The sequence below is a fragment of the Pavona decussata genome, unplaced genomic scaffold, assembly GCF_977016875.1.
Source record: "Pavona decussata unplaced genomic scaffold, jaPavDecu1.1 SCAFFOLD_218, whole genome shotgun sequence".
NCBI classification, from domain to species: Eukaryota; Metazoa; Cnidaria; class Anthozoa; order Scleractinia; family Agariciidae; genus Pavona; species Pavona decussata.
Genome location: NW_028145623.1, coordinates 1,176,712 through 1,193,309, shown reverse-complemented (window position 1 = coordinate 1,193,309; position 16,598 = coordinate 1,176,712). Strand labels below are relative to the sequence as shown.

At 39.1% G+C, this 16,598-nt stretch overlaps 2 protein-coding genes across 2 annotated transcripts; one reads left to right on the top strand and one right to left on the bottom strand.

Annotated features, from left to right (window-relative positions):
- Positions 1-1,123: 1,123 nt before the first annotated feature.
- Positions 1,124-3,561, bottom strand: LOC146459642 (microfibril-associated glycoprotein 4-like). Its single transcript, XM_085089225.1, has 3 exons — positions 3,249-3,561; positions 2,332-2,721; positions 1,124-1,482 (listed from the first exon to the last, which is right to left on the bottom strand). The coding sequence occupies exons 1-3, from the start codon at positions 3,499-3,501 to the stop codon at positions 1,220-1,222; spliced, it is 906 nt and encodes a 301-aa protein (XP_084945351.1). The 5' UTR covers positions 3,502-3,561; the 3' UTR covers positions 1,124-1,219.
- Positions 3,562-7,221: 3,660 nt separating this feature from the next.
- Positions 7,222-12,361, top strand: LOC146459641 (L-rhamnose-binding lectin ELEL-1-like). The gene is made up of 3 exons (XM_085089238.1): positions 7,222-7,519; positions 10,809-11,098; positions 12,100-12,361. The coding sequence occupies exons 1-2, from the start codon at positions 7,300-7,302 to the stop codon at positions 11,096-11,098; spliced, it is 510 nt and encodes a 169-aa protein (XP_084945364.1). The 5' UTR covers positions 7,222-7,299; the 3' UTR covers positions 12,100-12,361.
- The last annotated feature ends 4,237 nt before the right edge of the window (positions 12,362-16,598 follow it).

Here is a 16,598-nt window from a genome sequence, read left to right as displayed (position 1 = left end):
GATCCTACGTATCTTGGAAAAATGGCTAAAAAAAAGTGATTATACGGTTTCTTCTTGCTTAAAGAAATCTTCTTCCAGGTGCTCTAAGAGAAATTTCATGCTAGAGAAGAGGTTCTTAGTCAAATATTATATTTAAGCACGTCTGACCAATGCAACATAAAATATTCGTGTTAGGGCCCCTTTAAGCAGCACAGGCGGTAACGCCAACGAAAACGTCACTTGAAAATATTATACCGCGCTATTTCCACTACGTCGTGATTATTCCAATTCGTTCAAAATGTGAAACGTGGCCGAACAATACAAAAACAAAGTCGATAGGAAAAGGGTTTAAATTAAAAAAAATTTTGGAAAAAAAAAAATAAGGTGCTCAAGAGCAGGCTGACCTAAAAGAGAGCCTTCTCGCAGGCTAGTCATGAACGAATGTTGTCTTCGTTCTGTACTAGCCTGTAGCTTTCAATCATTTCCTACAAACCACGTCAGTAAATTCCCCAACTCGGGAAACTCGCGGAGATGATAACTCCAGTTCCAAAATAAAGACTCTGATATTTACGAATTTTTTTTAACTCCAACTTAGGTCAGACTTAAGTTGTTGAAAGCAATCAATCGACGACGCCCTCTTTTCTTGACGCTGACAAGAGAAGCTGGTATCGTAGTACCAAGCGGCATGTTTTCCGAACGACTCTCTTTATTGTATGCATTAATTTAAGCCAAAGGTATAATATTATTAAAAAATTGTAGATTTCCGTCTAAAAGAAAGGTCCTAATCCACTAACTCATTAGCTACAGCTATTAATAATATGTTGACAGGGGCAAAAACCGTAAATCACTCAAGTCTAATTAACACGTACCGATTGATCAGGCCGACTCGGCCCAATTTTACAAATCTGATTTATAGAATTACATCAGGCTGATTCTCATTCTGCGCTACACCAATAGAAAAAGAAATCAGCAGACAAATTGGAGCGTGTAAATTGTGCCATGCGATTGAATTAACCAACTAATTAAACGGGCAAATAAATCAGTGCGTTAATTACTGTGTTTTATTAGAGCTGTACGAATAATTGCTTTTATTATAAGCAAGATTTGAACTTCCTGCAAATATAACACAAATTTTCACGGTTCATGTGAGAGGTAAAAAGCAAGCATGTTCGATTTGACATATAAATCGTAATTTTCTAACTTCCCGCTTGGATAAACTTACGACAAACTTTCTCCTGTGCTAAAAGGTAACTGGCCTGATCTTCATTTCAGCCCTCTTCAATGAGTAGCTATGTCCTTTCCAGTGATACCAGACCACACCCTGGTATATATGTGGAATCACTCCATGGTGATAGGGGCCGTTCAGATTTGAGTAAAGGCAGATGACATGCCACCAGGCTCCTTTGAAATGTTCGGCACAGTGTTTGGGCCAGTTGTCATTATCCTGATCTTTGGTCGAAAACGGGTGACCACGATGATGGGAAAGAGAATCACCAGCGGTTCCTAAAAAGAGAAAAAATAGTGATCGAAGTTATTTTTAGCAACCACGGCGTGCTCACTTAGAGGATGCATTGTCTCCTGCAATTTTAATTGCGAGTCTATCCCGACTATCTTATGGGTATTCTTGATGCGCCGCGGTTATCAACTGACGATCCCGTTCTGTTGCTAAATCAGCCTTAATAGGGAGATTTAGTCTTACGTCTGCGACAAACGGCAGCGCTGCGACTGCTCGGCACGAGAAACTCGTGATTTACAATTTTCACCCACCAAAGCAAGGTTTCGTGAGGATGTTCTTGTGGTTCCGGGGCGCTAAACCGACTTTTTCAAGCAACAAGACTGGGCGGTTTCGATTCTCCATAAGGAACCTATATGGCAAATAGGAAAAGTTCAAGTACATGAAGTTGGAGGTCGAGCTGCCAAAAATTAAAACAAATTAGTGTGTTTCCAGCAGTCACTTCCCATGGAAAAACCGTGCTTTGAAGTTGCAAATTAAAACTTTTTGTTTGTGATTTAATACAGTCTGTAATTTAGTTTCATTTTAAAATGAAAGGGGAAGAGGGGAGAAGTGCTTAATAATCTTTTTCCCTCTAGAAAAAGGGGGGCTTATTAGAGATGGAGGCATATTTGAGAGAGGGGCTTATCAGAGGATTTACCGTACAAGTTAAGGCAAATTCATGAAGAAGGTCTTAACTGATAGGCAGCAAGCGAGGGAAAACGCGTTCGAACAAGTTAACGTCACGAGGGGCTTGATCACGGGCTTTAATTCTAAGTGTAGAGAAAAAGGTGCGAGTTGTTTCCATCAATTTTACTGAAAAAAAAATTAGCTGTAAATTAACAGAACTAACTTATTACCTGAATATGATCCAATTCCTAGCTGGTACTTAGTCCTCTCGCTCGTTATGGCGAACATGTCATACTCAGCATAAGCTGTCCTTCCTGAGGTATCTTCAAGGTCCACACGAAGCTTGTATCGTCCACTCTTAGTCAGACGGTAAATGTTTTCCAGTCCGAGCCAAAACTCGCCATTCAGGTTACCAAACCCACGTTTGTAGTCGTTCCAGCCGCGGTAGAAATCAACCGAGCCGTCCAGTCTCTTTTGGAATACTGTCCATCCCCCACCGGGGGAGGTGTGGTCACAGAACCCATCGAAGGCACCTAAGCCATCAGGGTCGATTGTATAAACACCGCTGATTCTGTCACCAGATTTGTACACCTCAGCACAGTTTTTGAGGTGATTCAAATCTAGATAGATAAAGGCAAAGGGAAATAATGTTACAAACCGGGGAAAGTGGTTCTTTCGTATATAAATTTCTTTCTTATTATTTATACCCCAGGCTATACTAATTTACTAGAATATCAAGGAATTCACGAGGAAACACATGAATTCAGTTTGTAAACGGGTCAGTTAAATTACATACAGGAACCTTCTACCGGAAGATAAAAAGAAACTCTTTTTTCAGCACTTGGTATTTACATTCAAGAAACTAGCTACATGACTCGGATGTCATGGACACCTGATAATAAAGGTTTTATATCCATAGCTATAAATTTTAGTCAAGGTTTACTATCCGCGTATCTTTGGAGTGATAAGCAGTACATATAGATTACGTTTCGACAAGAGTTCCGGGAGTCATATTCCGAAGGTCAAGCTTTGTGTCTTTCCTCGCCTACATCACAAGAGACATTCTTCGTCGCCAGCCCTTTGAAGTAGTGCCCGTTACTCAGATCAAGAAGGACAAAAGAGTATTAGCAAACCCAGATTTACTGACCTTTGGAGTCATTTTCTGGTTTCCTTGTTAAATTTCTAAGTTCCTTCTGAATCTCATCAAGTTGTTGTTTCATTCCCAAGATAATACCCTCAAGCTTCTGGTTCGGTGCAGTGTTGATATTTATGTTACACGATGTCGCTCTCAGATCTACGAGATTCTGATTTTGTGTTGGCGCTGAGTCCACCACTGGTGATAAAGAAACAAGGCAGACAAGCAAAACAAACCTCATTTTGGCAGTAAGTCTAAGCTCCATTGCGTGCTCAATAAAATGAATTAAACGAATTCAATGTTGCTATTGAAAGTGGCGTTTGTTTGTAAAGATAATCAGTGAAAATGTGGGATCTAGTTTCAGACTTACACCAGTCACAAGAAGGATGGATTTTTTTAGTCTGAAATGTCAGCCGTCTCCTCCCCCTATTTGTGTGCAATCCACCGGATCGTAAAGTCTTTACCAGGGAAAATGGGAAATCTGAAACTCACAAATATATGTGCTGCAACAAAATACGTAGCCAGGAAAGCAAGTCATTTGGTGGGTTAAGCGAGCCATATTTCTTAGAAACTGAACTGTTTCAGTGACCATGACCCTCGGTCCACCCGAGTGCGAACGTATTTGCGCGCGCAGTAACCAACAGTCGAGGGCCTCTACTGGTCAGCGGAATTACCAATAAAGTTAACCTAAGAAGCAAGAGAGTACACTGCTAGCAGTCCCTTTCTCCAACAGAGACGGCATTCAGAAAGCTAGAGAAACATTTTTAATTTCCAAAGGCAAGACTCTTTAATCCTATGGGAACAAAAAACGCGATGAAACTTAACTTTTCTATATCTCTATTTTTATAATGACTTCTGTACACGTTTTTGCTTTCTATGTTTATCAACCAATCATATCCAACTTTTCATTAGTATCTAAACGCTACATTTTTTTTTTTTTTTTTTTTTTTTTTTTTGCTTTGAGACAATTCTAAGAGGAATCTGGCAGACATCCTTTGAGAGTGGAAAGTCATATTACCCTTCTTCCTGAAGAAATACGCGAAAAATCTTTTTTTGTTACAGGCTTTCTTTCTTAAAGAATAGGTCGTACAGGTTATCAGCAGGAACTACATTAATTGTTTTTTATAAGAACCTTTTTCATACGAACGTTGAGACTGAGAGTCTTAAATTTGCAAAAAAAAAAAACGACTTTCAGCTTTAGCCCCAAAACTAGACGTTCTTATAAAAAAAGAAGAAGAAGAAGAAGAAGAAGAAGAAGAAGAAGAAGAAGAAGAAGAAGAAAGAAGAAAAAGAGCGTAGTGAGCTTATAAGCCGAAAACCAAAATATGCGTAAAACACTTTCAATTTAATGCGTTTTCAATCCGTCTAGTCTGCCACTTCAATGACCTCATTGTTTGTCTCAATCATTGTTGCCCTTCCGGATTCAGTGGCGTTTAAAACAAGATGATTGTCGGATTCATGAAGCTCTCGTGAAGAGAAAAAAAAAATCTTAACTGAATTAAAAAAACAGACAGAATTCTTGGGATACGTTTTAAGATGGCTTCAGAAGAACATTGCACCGGTTTTATATTTATGTCCCCTTGCCCATTTCACATCACATCATATTCATTGTCAAAGAAACTTCATTTCTTTCATCTCTCCATTCTGGGATTATAAGCTCATTAGATTAGATCGATTGTGATTGGCAACAGCCAAGCTTGTTTGAAAAATCTTAAAACAGAACACAGACTCGCTTCCCTTTGGAACAAAAATTTTGGCCATTCATGCAGTTTATGCTTTTTATTTAAAAGCAGAAAACTTAAAGTGCATATGAACTAAAACATTTTTTTTCATGAATTGGTAGGTGGTTATACCCTTATTCCGAAACGCACAAAAAAGAATAGTGCTAAAGAGGTAAAAAAAAAAAAAAAACCCGTGTTTTGGCTGTTCAAAGTGACTTAAAATGCCCAAAGTGGTGTCTCCGGAGACTGGTAACGAGTTTAGCTCTGATGACGTAGCCAGTGGTTTCACGGCTCTGTTTACGTTTTATTTTCTGCTATGGCGTGCTCGAAAATATCTTTGCGTGCTCAGTTAAGACCACGATAAAGTGAATGCTATACAGCTTTTGATAATATGTCTAAAAGTGATGGTACGCTATCCTCTGCTGAGTCCGTTTCGAGCCAAGAAACATCCAACAGCACCGAGTCATCCGATGAAATGGAAGTAGTCGGATATGTGGAACCCCTTCGCAGGTGAGCCGCTTGCTCACAGTAGTGATGAGGAGGAAGACAACGTAGTCCGTGGGCCAGAAAGTGAAACCCTCCCCCCATCTCGGGATTTTTGCAGACATGTATCATTTTAAACCTCTACCCAAGGGTATTCCAAAAACCGATGTTTGCACTTGATCGATTGGTGGGTGTGGCCGTATGGCGCCAATCTTTATTTTAATTAAAGTGCCACAGGCTACTCAACCCAGAATTTTACAAACAATCTTCTTAAAAGCTATTATCCATGAATTAACACACAAAACTACCCATACTTACTCTTCTTCATCCCCTCTGTTAGATGATACCTCAACCTTCACTTTTTAGCTTCAAAGTTGACTATTGCGCATGTCAAAAAGTTCATTCAGCCTGTGCATGGGGTATATGTGAAGGGATGCTTAAGAATTACTCATGTTTCCTTGCTGTAAATAAAACTTTCACTTTTAAGCTTTAAAGTTGACCACTGCGCATAGCACAAAGTTCATTCAGCTTATACCTATTTAGACTGTCTGAGATCAGAAGCCGCTTTGATTTAATGGAAGCTCCTTTTAGACATAACAGTAATGTTTGTCTCTTTGACATTTGCAAAATGAATGAAGCACCTCGCGGAAACGTTCTTTTTACTTTTTATTTTCGTTGATTAAATCTTTGATCGTGCCAATTTATCTATTGACAGATAAAATAACAATCAAAAGAATTGTATGAAACATCCGAAGCTTTAGGTCTCTGGAAGCGCGAGGCGAGAAAAATACCCCATAAAAGAGCTTTAGTTAGTTTAAAACCGGATATTTCGATTAATGAGGATATAAACAAACACATAAGTCAAACTTGTTTTTTATTTCATATATACTTTACGCTAATAACTCACAAACGATTAAGTAACAATAAGGAATTTTAAAAAGCTCTAGCAAATGTGAGGGCCAGAAAAAAAGGAGACTAGAAAATTATATCCAGTAATTACATGGGCGGAAGATGGGGATATGGGCGGGTTGATAGCTTTATTTTCCTGAAATCTGAAGATCAAAACTTGCAGATTGAGAGGGCGAACTAATGGATACATCCCATTTTAAAGGGTCTCAGCCTTTTAACTATGAAAGCGAGGCAAAGTATTTTTACTGTGTGTGAACATTTGCCCAAACAGCTCGTGATGTTGCGAAATAGTTATTTTCCTGATTGAGTCTCATAGTACTCATACCATGGTAATCTATTTTTGTAAAGGTCCAAGGTTCAAACCAGGAAGCTGTCTCACCCCTGGCCCCTGTAAAAAAAAGAAAATGGAAGATGAGATGTGGGAGGGAAAGTAGGGCATAAAATTGGTCAAAATAAAGCCCGTCTTGTCATGTGATTGCAAATGAATATGGTTGAGTGAATCTGAACTAAAAAAACACTAAATTCAACTAGTTTCAAGTACCTGTGCGTTGCGTTTGGCTCAAAACTCAAAAGTAGTTTTTAGCTTCAAGAGCCATAACACAATCACCTTGTATCACACCATATTCTGTGTCAGGGAAAATGTTGGCATCCTTTATCACTGTGATTAATTTTTTAAAAGTATCAGAACTGAATTCCTCGAGTTTCATGTCTCAGCGAGTTAAGCTCAAAAAACAAAAGCAGTTTTTAGCCACACTCCGCGCGGGGGCACAATCATCTTACATCACACCATATTCTGTGATTGGTTAAAATTATCTGAAACCATAAGCTCCTGCTGAAACTGAATACCACAAGTTTCATGTGCCAGCGTGTTTAAGTTTGAAAGGGCAACAGTTAGAGGCTTACCTTGACAAGAGTTATTACACGATCTAGTGAAGATTTATTGAGTCGCCATGAATTCTGCTCTCTTCGTCTGCCTTGGTGCGCTGTTGAATGCTGTTGATTCACTGCCGGCGCCGACAAACAATCAGAATCTCTTGGAACTGAAAGCGACATCTTGTAGCATAAACATCAATATGAAGGTTGAGGACCTCATCTTGGGAATGAAACAACAACTGGATGAGATTCAGAATGAGCTGAGAAATCTGACAAAGAAACTAGAGAGCGGAAAAGGTTAGCAAATCTACATTTTTTGTTGTTTAGGGCTCATTACCCCAAGTGATAAATGTGTGAAAATTGTAAAATGGAATCTGCGATTTGCCCCATTTTTCAATGTGAAAATAAGATTTCACTCACCGGAATTTCTAAAAATTGTAAAATGGAATCTTCGATTTGCCCCATCTTTCAATGTGAAAATAAGATTTCACTCACCGGAATTTCCGCTGAAAATTGTAAAATGGAATCAGCGATTTGCCCCATTTCCAATGTGAAAATGAGATTTCACTCACCGGAATTTCTGAAAATTGTAAAATGGAATCAGCGATTTGCCCCATTTTCAATGGAAAAATAAGATTTTACTCACTGGAATTTGGGTTTGGTCATTTCATTTGGACACTGATCATAAGAATGGTATCTGGGCAAATCAAGGCGATTAAGACAAAAAGAAACGCCGAATGGGAAATTAATGGATCTGATCTGAATTGAAAACTCCGACGGCTGATTGATAAAAAAAAAGTCTTGACAGGACTAGAGATTTAATTTCTTCTTTCTTTCTTTTCTTGAAAAAAAAAATTACCGGTAGAATTAAATATCAAATAAAAGAAAGAACCTCGCAGTTAGTACGCAACTTAAGCAGTTGCGAAAAGAAAGCCTAAAGAAACAAATTCAGGCTTGAAGGGGGTTCGAACCCATGACCTCATTGGTTCGAACCCCCTTCAAGCCTAAATTCAGTTTTTTCAGGCTTTCTTTTCGCTACTGCTTAAGTTGCGTACTAACTGCGAGGATGCTTCTTCTGTTTGATGTCTTATCCGCAATTCAGAATATACGTTTCATATATTTACATTCAAAAATTAAGTATGGTGGCCAAAAGCATGCAGTTAAGAGCCTTTCATTTTCACTCATCATTCTTGAAACACTTTCTAAAGATCATTATTCCCAGTAGATTGTATACTTACAATTGGAACTTCCTGTTTTGATCCAAATGGGATCTGCACGCAACTGTTGAAAATGTCGTATTCCAGAGCTTGAGTGGCCGGATGCGTGTTTCAATTACAAAGATATTCTTGGCAGCAGCAGCAAAAGTGCTGAAAAAATAAGAAGACACGTTCCCAGCCCAAGCGACTCGTGCAAGCAAGCACCATTCCTAAGCTTTGAATACGAAGCTCTCAGTGAAAGTTTAGGTGATGTTATTGATCATTTCAGATCTGTTTAAATATTCAGTTCTTCGAGAAAAAGACTTATATTATTTCTATTTATTTATTTTTTTTCAAAAAAAGCCTGCGTACAAGACAATGGCCATCGATATTAAGTGAATAGCTAATTGATACAACGCCACTTGATCTCAGTTTCTTTTTAGATCGTTTAAGATACTTGGCACAATCGGCGAGTTTAGGGAAAATTTTAAAGGGTTGGCGTCAAAACGGACACTTTGTTTTACAGTTACCGGATCCTGGAACTCGTTCTCGCGCAGAACCTACTCGAGAGCTTGGCGTGCGGTGTGGGGGAGGGGGAGGGGGCGTGGGAGAACCAAACTCAGTGTTAACAAAAGCTTATATCAAGTTCCGGCGATCACGCCCCCACCAATGTCTGACTCAAGAACACCTCAAATTTGAAACATTTTACAAGATTACTCAAAAACAATTTAACGGCGATCAGTTTTACCAACGAGTTTAAAAAAATGAATATTAAAGCTTTTGTATAACACGTTTTGAAGAAACAAATCTTAAGATTTAAGGGGTCAAAATCCAAGTTTACAAATCAAGTTTGCGCAATATTTAAAGACAATCAAAGGTCATTTCACGCCAGTGTGAAAACAAAGGGTCCGTACTCTTCTACGCATGCTCAGATCTCAATTGTTTCGACAAATTCAGATAGATCGAAAAATTTCCTTTATTTTGGTATATGATTCGGCTTGTTTTCGACAATTTTGGGTGGGTCAAATCGCCGTTAAAGTTGGAGGACTTCTGCTATTCCTATTGTTTTCGTTCTGCGGATCCGTGAATGCTGTGGGAGACGGATCGGACGATCAAAATAATGAATTTGCGGGCCATCCACCACCTTTCGTTACATGCAGTATCAACAAGTAAGCTATTCATAAGAACCGTCTCGATTTTTTTCTGGCACGAAATAAGGAATTAAATTTTCTTTTTAATTGTCTCGCATAAACCTTATCCCGGTCGTTTTAATCCAACTTTCAGTTATCTCCTCTACACAATTGCCGAGGACGGTAGTGGCAAGTGTGCCTTCGCTGCAATTGTGGAGAAAATCTTTCAAGAAACGGGCATTCGCAGTGTTGTTGTGAAAAACCGAATCATGAATGCCTTTCGAAAAAAGAGTGGGTCTCTGTTTGCCGAGCTCAAAAGAGTCAGGAAGAAAAGTGTGGGTTTCGGTGTCAAAAGGACCCATAAACAAATGGCGCGACCAAACTTTAATAGGAGGTGAAGATATTTTACCACGAACTTGACAAATTCGTTATTGAAAAGGAAAATTAGGATATACGAGGGAAGAAACGAACAGAAAGTTTCCATCCGCTGGAAAAGATTGTTGTCTTCAGATTCACGTGCCCGCCACTCGTCGTAGCGTTCACTGTAACCAACGCAATTTCGCTTCCCGACCTTGTCCACGTCTGTTACAACGAACGGCAGGATATAGTATTAGTTTACGGTCGGTTGTTTTAACTCTTGTCTTTTTTGGTCTTTTTTCGGTAAAGCTCTGATGAAAAGACTTATTTCGCGTATCGTTTTGGTGCCATCGCTGCCATGTTATTTGTTTTCATCTAACCTCTTGCGCTTGCGCAATACCGAAAAATTTTGGCCGCGCCAGACTGGACGCAAATTTAAGCAAATGTTCACGTTCGTGGGAGATAAGTTTGATATGCCCTGTCATACTGACTATATGGGGCCGACTCCGCTGGAAGGGATTTTTTTTTTTCAGGTAGGGATTTCACGAGCTTAAGCATAAAAACAGATAGGATGGGAGGGTTGGGAGAACTATCATTTCGATATTTAACAAAGCCTTTTAAAATGTCTCAAACAGATCAACCGAAAGGGGATGCAGGTTTCTTTCCTATAGGTTTGTGAAAGGGTTACCTCTCCTGTCAAAAATGGTACATCACAGGGTCAGAGTTTGGACCATAAAACTTTGTTGAGTACCTCCACCACAGCCCCCTCCCCTCTCCTTCACTCCCATCATTTGCCATTTCTCAAATTTATTCGTTCATGGTGAGGTATCATGCAGGGACAAGAGAGAATGTTTTTTGTTTTGATTTGTTTGTTGTTTGTCTGCCTCTTTTTATTTTATTCAGGTGAACCACTGTCCGTAACCATTTGTGAGCGGAGCAGGAAAACCATCAGCTGCACAAACGGAAGAAAACTCAACATTCAGGAAGCACTGTATGGCCGACTGGACCGTAAGACATGTAGTCAAGGCCCTATTCTCACCACAAACTGCCGTGCCGCCAGATCCCTTCCCGTCATGCAGAGCAGGTGCCAACGGAGAGCCAGCTGTGTGCTGTATGCCAGTAACTCAGTGTTTGGGGATCCATGTTACGGAACTTACAAATATCTTGTTGTCAAATACCAGTGCGTGGAGTAGGTTAGTTATTACACTTTCTTAGCTGTATTTATTTGTTTTAAACTTAATTAGTTTTTAAAAGGAAGTTACTTTGCTTAATTTGATTCCACTTTCATTCAGTCTCCAGTCTGAGGAAAACGCTGGCGTTTCCTTAAATCGTTTCCTTTATACCGTTGCGCAAGTCCATTCAGTAAGCCCGTCTGTAGCAGACCTTGTGAAAACTAATCTGGTGGCTTATTTTGAACATGATCTAGGAAGAACAAAATTTCACTAGGGTAGTAGATTCTTAAAAATTCGCTAATCATTTTTATTCCGCCATGGTGAGGTTTACGGGCATTCCCCACTGCCTTCCGCGCGCGGCCCTTGATGCATTAGTCAAGTTAACCTGATTAATTTAAATGTCCTGTTATTTTTTTTTTCCAATTCCTGGCGAATATCCTGGCTTCACAAGGTCTGTAACAGAAGCCGATTTCCAATCGCAACGCCTGGCAGAAAAAGGGGAGACGTCCCACGCGATTTAACAGCGTGAAACGAGGTACAAGGCTCCCAAGTTAGGTATGGTGCGAAGAAAAAAACTCGCCCCATACTGCGCTCCGCTCGCCCGGCTTGCCGATTTTTCTTTTCGCCCTACGGCCCCACTTGGGAGCTTGTTCAAAGGTTGAGATACACTTGAACATTGTTTTCTTTGTACAGTTTACAACTGATTGACACGTGAACCCTTCGATATCAGTGAATGTACATTAGACTTTGATCAGTCTTCATTCGAAAATTTATTTCACGAGATCGCGTTTACGAAGTTTTCATGAAGGTTTTTTGATACGAAGTGTATTTGTTGTATAGTTGGACAAATCAATTAAACGAATCAGTCAGAATCAGTCTCGAAGTTTACGATAACGTCATTCTTTCCATTTTATAACCACTTTTTAAACTGAATTAAATCTTACCTGAAAAATTCTAGAAAAGTAAGTTTTCGAGGAAGATAACTTATTTTGCTCTCATTGCCTACATGTTACTTTCGACAGCTTTTGTCAAGAGGAAGATGGAACAGGAGTTAGTAATGGAGCGGCCAGAGATGAAGACTTCTGTCGACAAAACATTTGTTTTTGTAGTGCGTAATTATTTTGTTTAAGCTTTTTTTTGTAACGGTATATGCTAAGGAAAGAAAGAAAGTAGTAGCACTAAATTGTAAAGGGGAAGGATATGATATATCTTTGTAACAACATCTTTTAATTAAGATATCAATTTCAGCTCTAAATAATAAACAATATTTTTAAAATCAAGAAATGGTGCGATCTTCAATCAATTAATTAATCAATCAATCAATCAATCAAATAATCGAAATAAGATAGTCTTAAAAATAAACCAATACATTAATTATTGTCTCCAATAACAACTAAATTCAGTGTGGTGAAACATGGGTTGGGAAGGCTGTTTCAGTAAATTAACTACCCATTCCACTGTTTCCACTTCCTAAAATTATACCTTTGCTCTGACTTTTCCTTTCTGGAAACTTTTTCAGAGCGGTTTAACTGGTGCGTTCAACGCTAAACTCATTATAGACCTTTCTCTAAAATGGTTACCATTTTAATATTCTTTTGTCTGCATTCAAATTAGCCCTTTTTGCCTCGTTTAAGGGAAAATATTCTTTTCATTTTAAAACTTAAGGCTAGTTTCCATATGATCGCGGATCGCAGATCGCAATAAGGTCTGCGATCGTCTGCGATCATATGGAAACTACAGATAGAACCATGTTCTATCTAAAGGCTGGTTTCCATATGATCGCAGACGATCGCAGACCTTATTGCGATCTGCAATCTGCGATCTGCGGTCCGCGATCATATGGAAACCAGCCTTTAAGATGGAGGTAAGAAGGGCTAATTTGAATACCAACAAAAGAATGTTAAAATGGTAGCTATTTTGGAATAAGGTCTATTATGGGCCGAATGGGCCCTTTGCAGCTAACGGTCACATGGTACAAAATCCACCATGCTGGAGAGTAAGCCACGCACTGGGATCATCCACAACAAAGAAAATTCAAGCTTGACTTGTTGAAGTTGCTATGTTTTGGATGTCCCAAGCGCAACTTGCTCTCCAGCGACTGGCAGATTCTGTACCATGTGATCGTTAGCTGTAAAAGGTCCATTGAAGACAAACGAGGAAAGAAAGTTTCACAGTTTCCAATTTCGTGAAAAACATCTGCCATCCTCGCTGAGTCCCTTTACTTTACGGAAGGCAGAGTGAGATAAATTATTAAGAAAACACTTGTAGCCAAAAGCTAAATTGCGGTAATCGAATTTCAATCTAAGAAGTAAATTTTAAAAAATGTCTCCGAAGCCATCGTTTTGAGGTGCAAATGGTTAGGATTAACAATTGCCACGAATGGTTGGTTTTATCAACAGACTTTAATCAGGTTTTTTTGACCACCGTAAAGAGATTCGAGTGCTCTCGCTTCGAGCGTTAGCCCTTCATCAGAGCGAGTGAGCGTTCGGTTCTCTTATCAACTCTGTTGATAACATAAAATTAGTTTCTACTCCCCACCGATGCAACACCACAGTTTATATAGAAACGAACCCCTTATCCATTTAATAATTGTCAACCTTCATAGAGGTTCAGCCATGCGCCTTACCGTCTTTACTTAGCACAGTGGTTTCTTCAACTGCTTTCCTTTCAATTTTCATTTCATTTACCGTGTAGCACGAAAATTTTGAGGGAGTTTTATTTTGCGGATTGGCGAGATTTTGTGGTTAGCGGGAAGAAATTTTTGCGGTTCGAGAAGACTGAAATTTCTGCTGGGAACAAAATTTTTTCGATGCTCTGTTCAAGCAGTAGAACATTTACGTGGAGGAAACCTTAACATTTTCAACTTTTATTGTACTGTATGTTGAGTCACAGATTCTACTTACATATTAGAGACATATCACTGTAATACCTTACTGCGTAAAGTGACTGAACAGCAACAAATTTAAAAACAAACAAAAAGGCCTACCCCACTATGCAAAACCAAACAGTGTTTCGTTAATACGGTTTTCCACGACCTGTATTACCGTATATTATTTTATAAGAAAGCAGTATGAATCAATTACCGTAGGTAAAACCTTCCTAAGCGTACAGAGGGGCTTTCGAGTGAAAGATGTAGCAAGTATACAACTTTGAGACCTAACTGGGAGCAGCCTGCTAAAATGCAAAACTATGTCCCACTGTAACGCAATGAGACAGACTCAGTCGATGATAAAAACTCTCTTGTTCAGTTAAAATTTAAAGTGTTGAAATAACTTCTGTGCACGCCGCTGCAGAAGCGCCAATAGAGCATGGTTGCTCTGCTGCACGATTCGAATCTGTGCGTTCCCATTCGTGCCAATCTAACGTACTGAATTGCTTTACTCTTGACAGCTCTAGTTGCTTTTTCTAATGGAAAATCATGTAATGTTCTTGTTTAAGTCCAATGTATTATGCCCCAGTGTAGCAGGTCTATTAAAAGTGGAGTTTTTAATTTGACTGAAGAGAGTTAATTTTTGCGGCGTTTTATTTTGCGGGTGTTTTTTTCTGCGGGAACTAATTTTTGCGGGTCAAGGTCAATCCGCAAAATCCGCAAAAATTAGAACCCGCAAAATTTTCATGCTACACGGTACCATGAAAGAAGAAAAATTCTAACAAAACCAGAAGCACTAACCTCTGGGATGTTTTCTTCTTTCTTTCAGTTTAAATTCCTAAACTCCATCTGAATTTCAGTTAGCTGTCGTTTCACCGTTTCCAAGATGATTTCAGTTCAGCTTCTTGCTCCGTTCACTGTTCATTTTCGCTGTTAGCTATATCAAGGATATCCTAATTTTGGGTCAGTGCTGAGTCCACTGCATTCAATGGTCATTTTTATGCCCTGGTCATCTGGGACGAGCCAAGTTACCTTTTACAATGCAGGAGTCCTATCTAGTGCGTCTGGTTATGCCTCTCATATTTTCTCTATTTTTAACATTTTTTTAAAGCTGTTTTTTCAACTGCGTTCTGTTGGAGTTATGATAAGTAAAGTAAGTTAGTTATCACCCCGTATGGTAAATTAAGTATTGCAATTTGCATTTTTCTTTCGCGTTGAATTTCCAGCTTTGATGCAGCATTCTAACTTTCAGTTGGCAGCGAAAAAAAAAACGTAAACAGAACCTTTAAACTCGAATTATTTTTGTTGTTCTATTTCCTTTACCATATTTGAAGCTAAAGGTTGCTTCTAACCAACCAAAAATTATTTAAATTTTCAGTGATCTTCAGTTGCACTCATTTAAACTGGCACGACCCCAAACATCTCTTGCCGCTGATGAAGGAACCTTAGTAACAAGATAAACCTTGAAAATAGAAAAATACTATAAAACTCGAATTATGCACAGAAGATAGGACGTTATATTCTGAATGAGATTTCATTAAAAAAAAAAAGCTGTCTTTGTTCCTTTCTCTGCACGAAAACACTATTCCTTTCATCTAAAGTCTCTAGTAAATACTGGGAAAATAAGAAAACCTAAACTAAGTTCCTGTCAATACGCAGGTGTATACAGGAGTTATTAGCATGAGACCAAGATATAGACCAATCATGGAAATAATCCGTCTGTTAACAAAACATGTCGCAACTACAAACCGACTTAAGTTCAACTATAGCGGTTTGTTTTCACCAAATGACAGCCGATTATAAGTCGCTCACTGGTACATAATAAAGTGTTTGTAATGCAAAAAAACCAAGAAGACAGCTGTAAGATGGCCACTGCTAGCTATGCTAACGAAGTCGACCGCAATATGTGGTTTTGGATTTTAGGTTGGCTTTTTACTGTTTTGACGGTTGCTGGAAACGGACTCGTCGCATTTCTGGTACTTAAAAAACCACAGCTGCAGACCAAACCGAACTGCTTCATTCTGTCTTTAGCAGTCGCGGATTTTTTTGTCGGAGTTGTCTATTTCCCGCAGATTTTTATCCATAGCTTCACCTGCCATTCATACGTTTGTGATGGCGCGTTTTTTGTCACTCGCCACTACTTCCAGTATTGCTCCATTACAAACCTATGCACCATGTTAGCAGACCGCTACATATCAATTTTGAAACCGCTAAAATACGTCGCCATGATAACAAGGAAAAGAATCATCTTTCTTTTGGTCGCATCGTGGACTGCACCAATGATAGGTTTTGTAGTACCACAAATCACCATTCAACTATATGCGAATGAAGAGCAAGACAACATCTTCTCAATATTGAAAACGCTGACGTTTAATACGCTTCCGATGATACTACTGATCGTATTATCGACGCGTGTTTTAGTTGTTGCGCGAAACTGGTCTCTTGAATCACGCGCGTTGAAAGCTCAAGTCCGTTTTAACTACAGAAGTGAAACAATAGGGGTAAAAACAGCCGGCAGATCTGAAGTCTTCGAAAGACAGGCGACCGCAAAGATGATGATAGCAGTCATGGTTGTGTTTATTCTCTGCTCTTCAGCAGAACATTGGAAAGGTTTCTGCTCTCGTGAATGGAACATAAATTGTGATCTATCTG

Coding starts and splice junctions, on each gene's coding strand:
- LOC146459642 (XM_085089225.1), bottom strand. CDS start 3,501: ATGGAGCTTAGACTTACTGCCAAAATGAGGTTTGTTTTGCTTGTCTGC. Junction 2,722..3,248: donor ACCAGAAAATGACTCCAAAG/GTCAGTAAATCT, acceptor TTATCTATCTAG/ATTTGAATCACCTCAAAAAC. Junction 1,483..2,331: donor AGGAATTGGATCATATTCAG/GTAATAAGTTAG, acceptor TTCTCTTTTTAG/GAACCGCTGGTGATTCTCTT.
- LOC146459641 (XM_085089238.1), top strand. CDS start 7,300: ATGAATTCTGCTCTCTTCGTCTGCCTTGGTGCGCTGTTGAATGCTGTT. Junction 7,520..10,808: donor GAAACTAGAGAGCGGAAAAG/GTTAGCAAATCT, acceptor TATTTTATTCAG/GTGAACCACTGTCCGTAACC.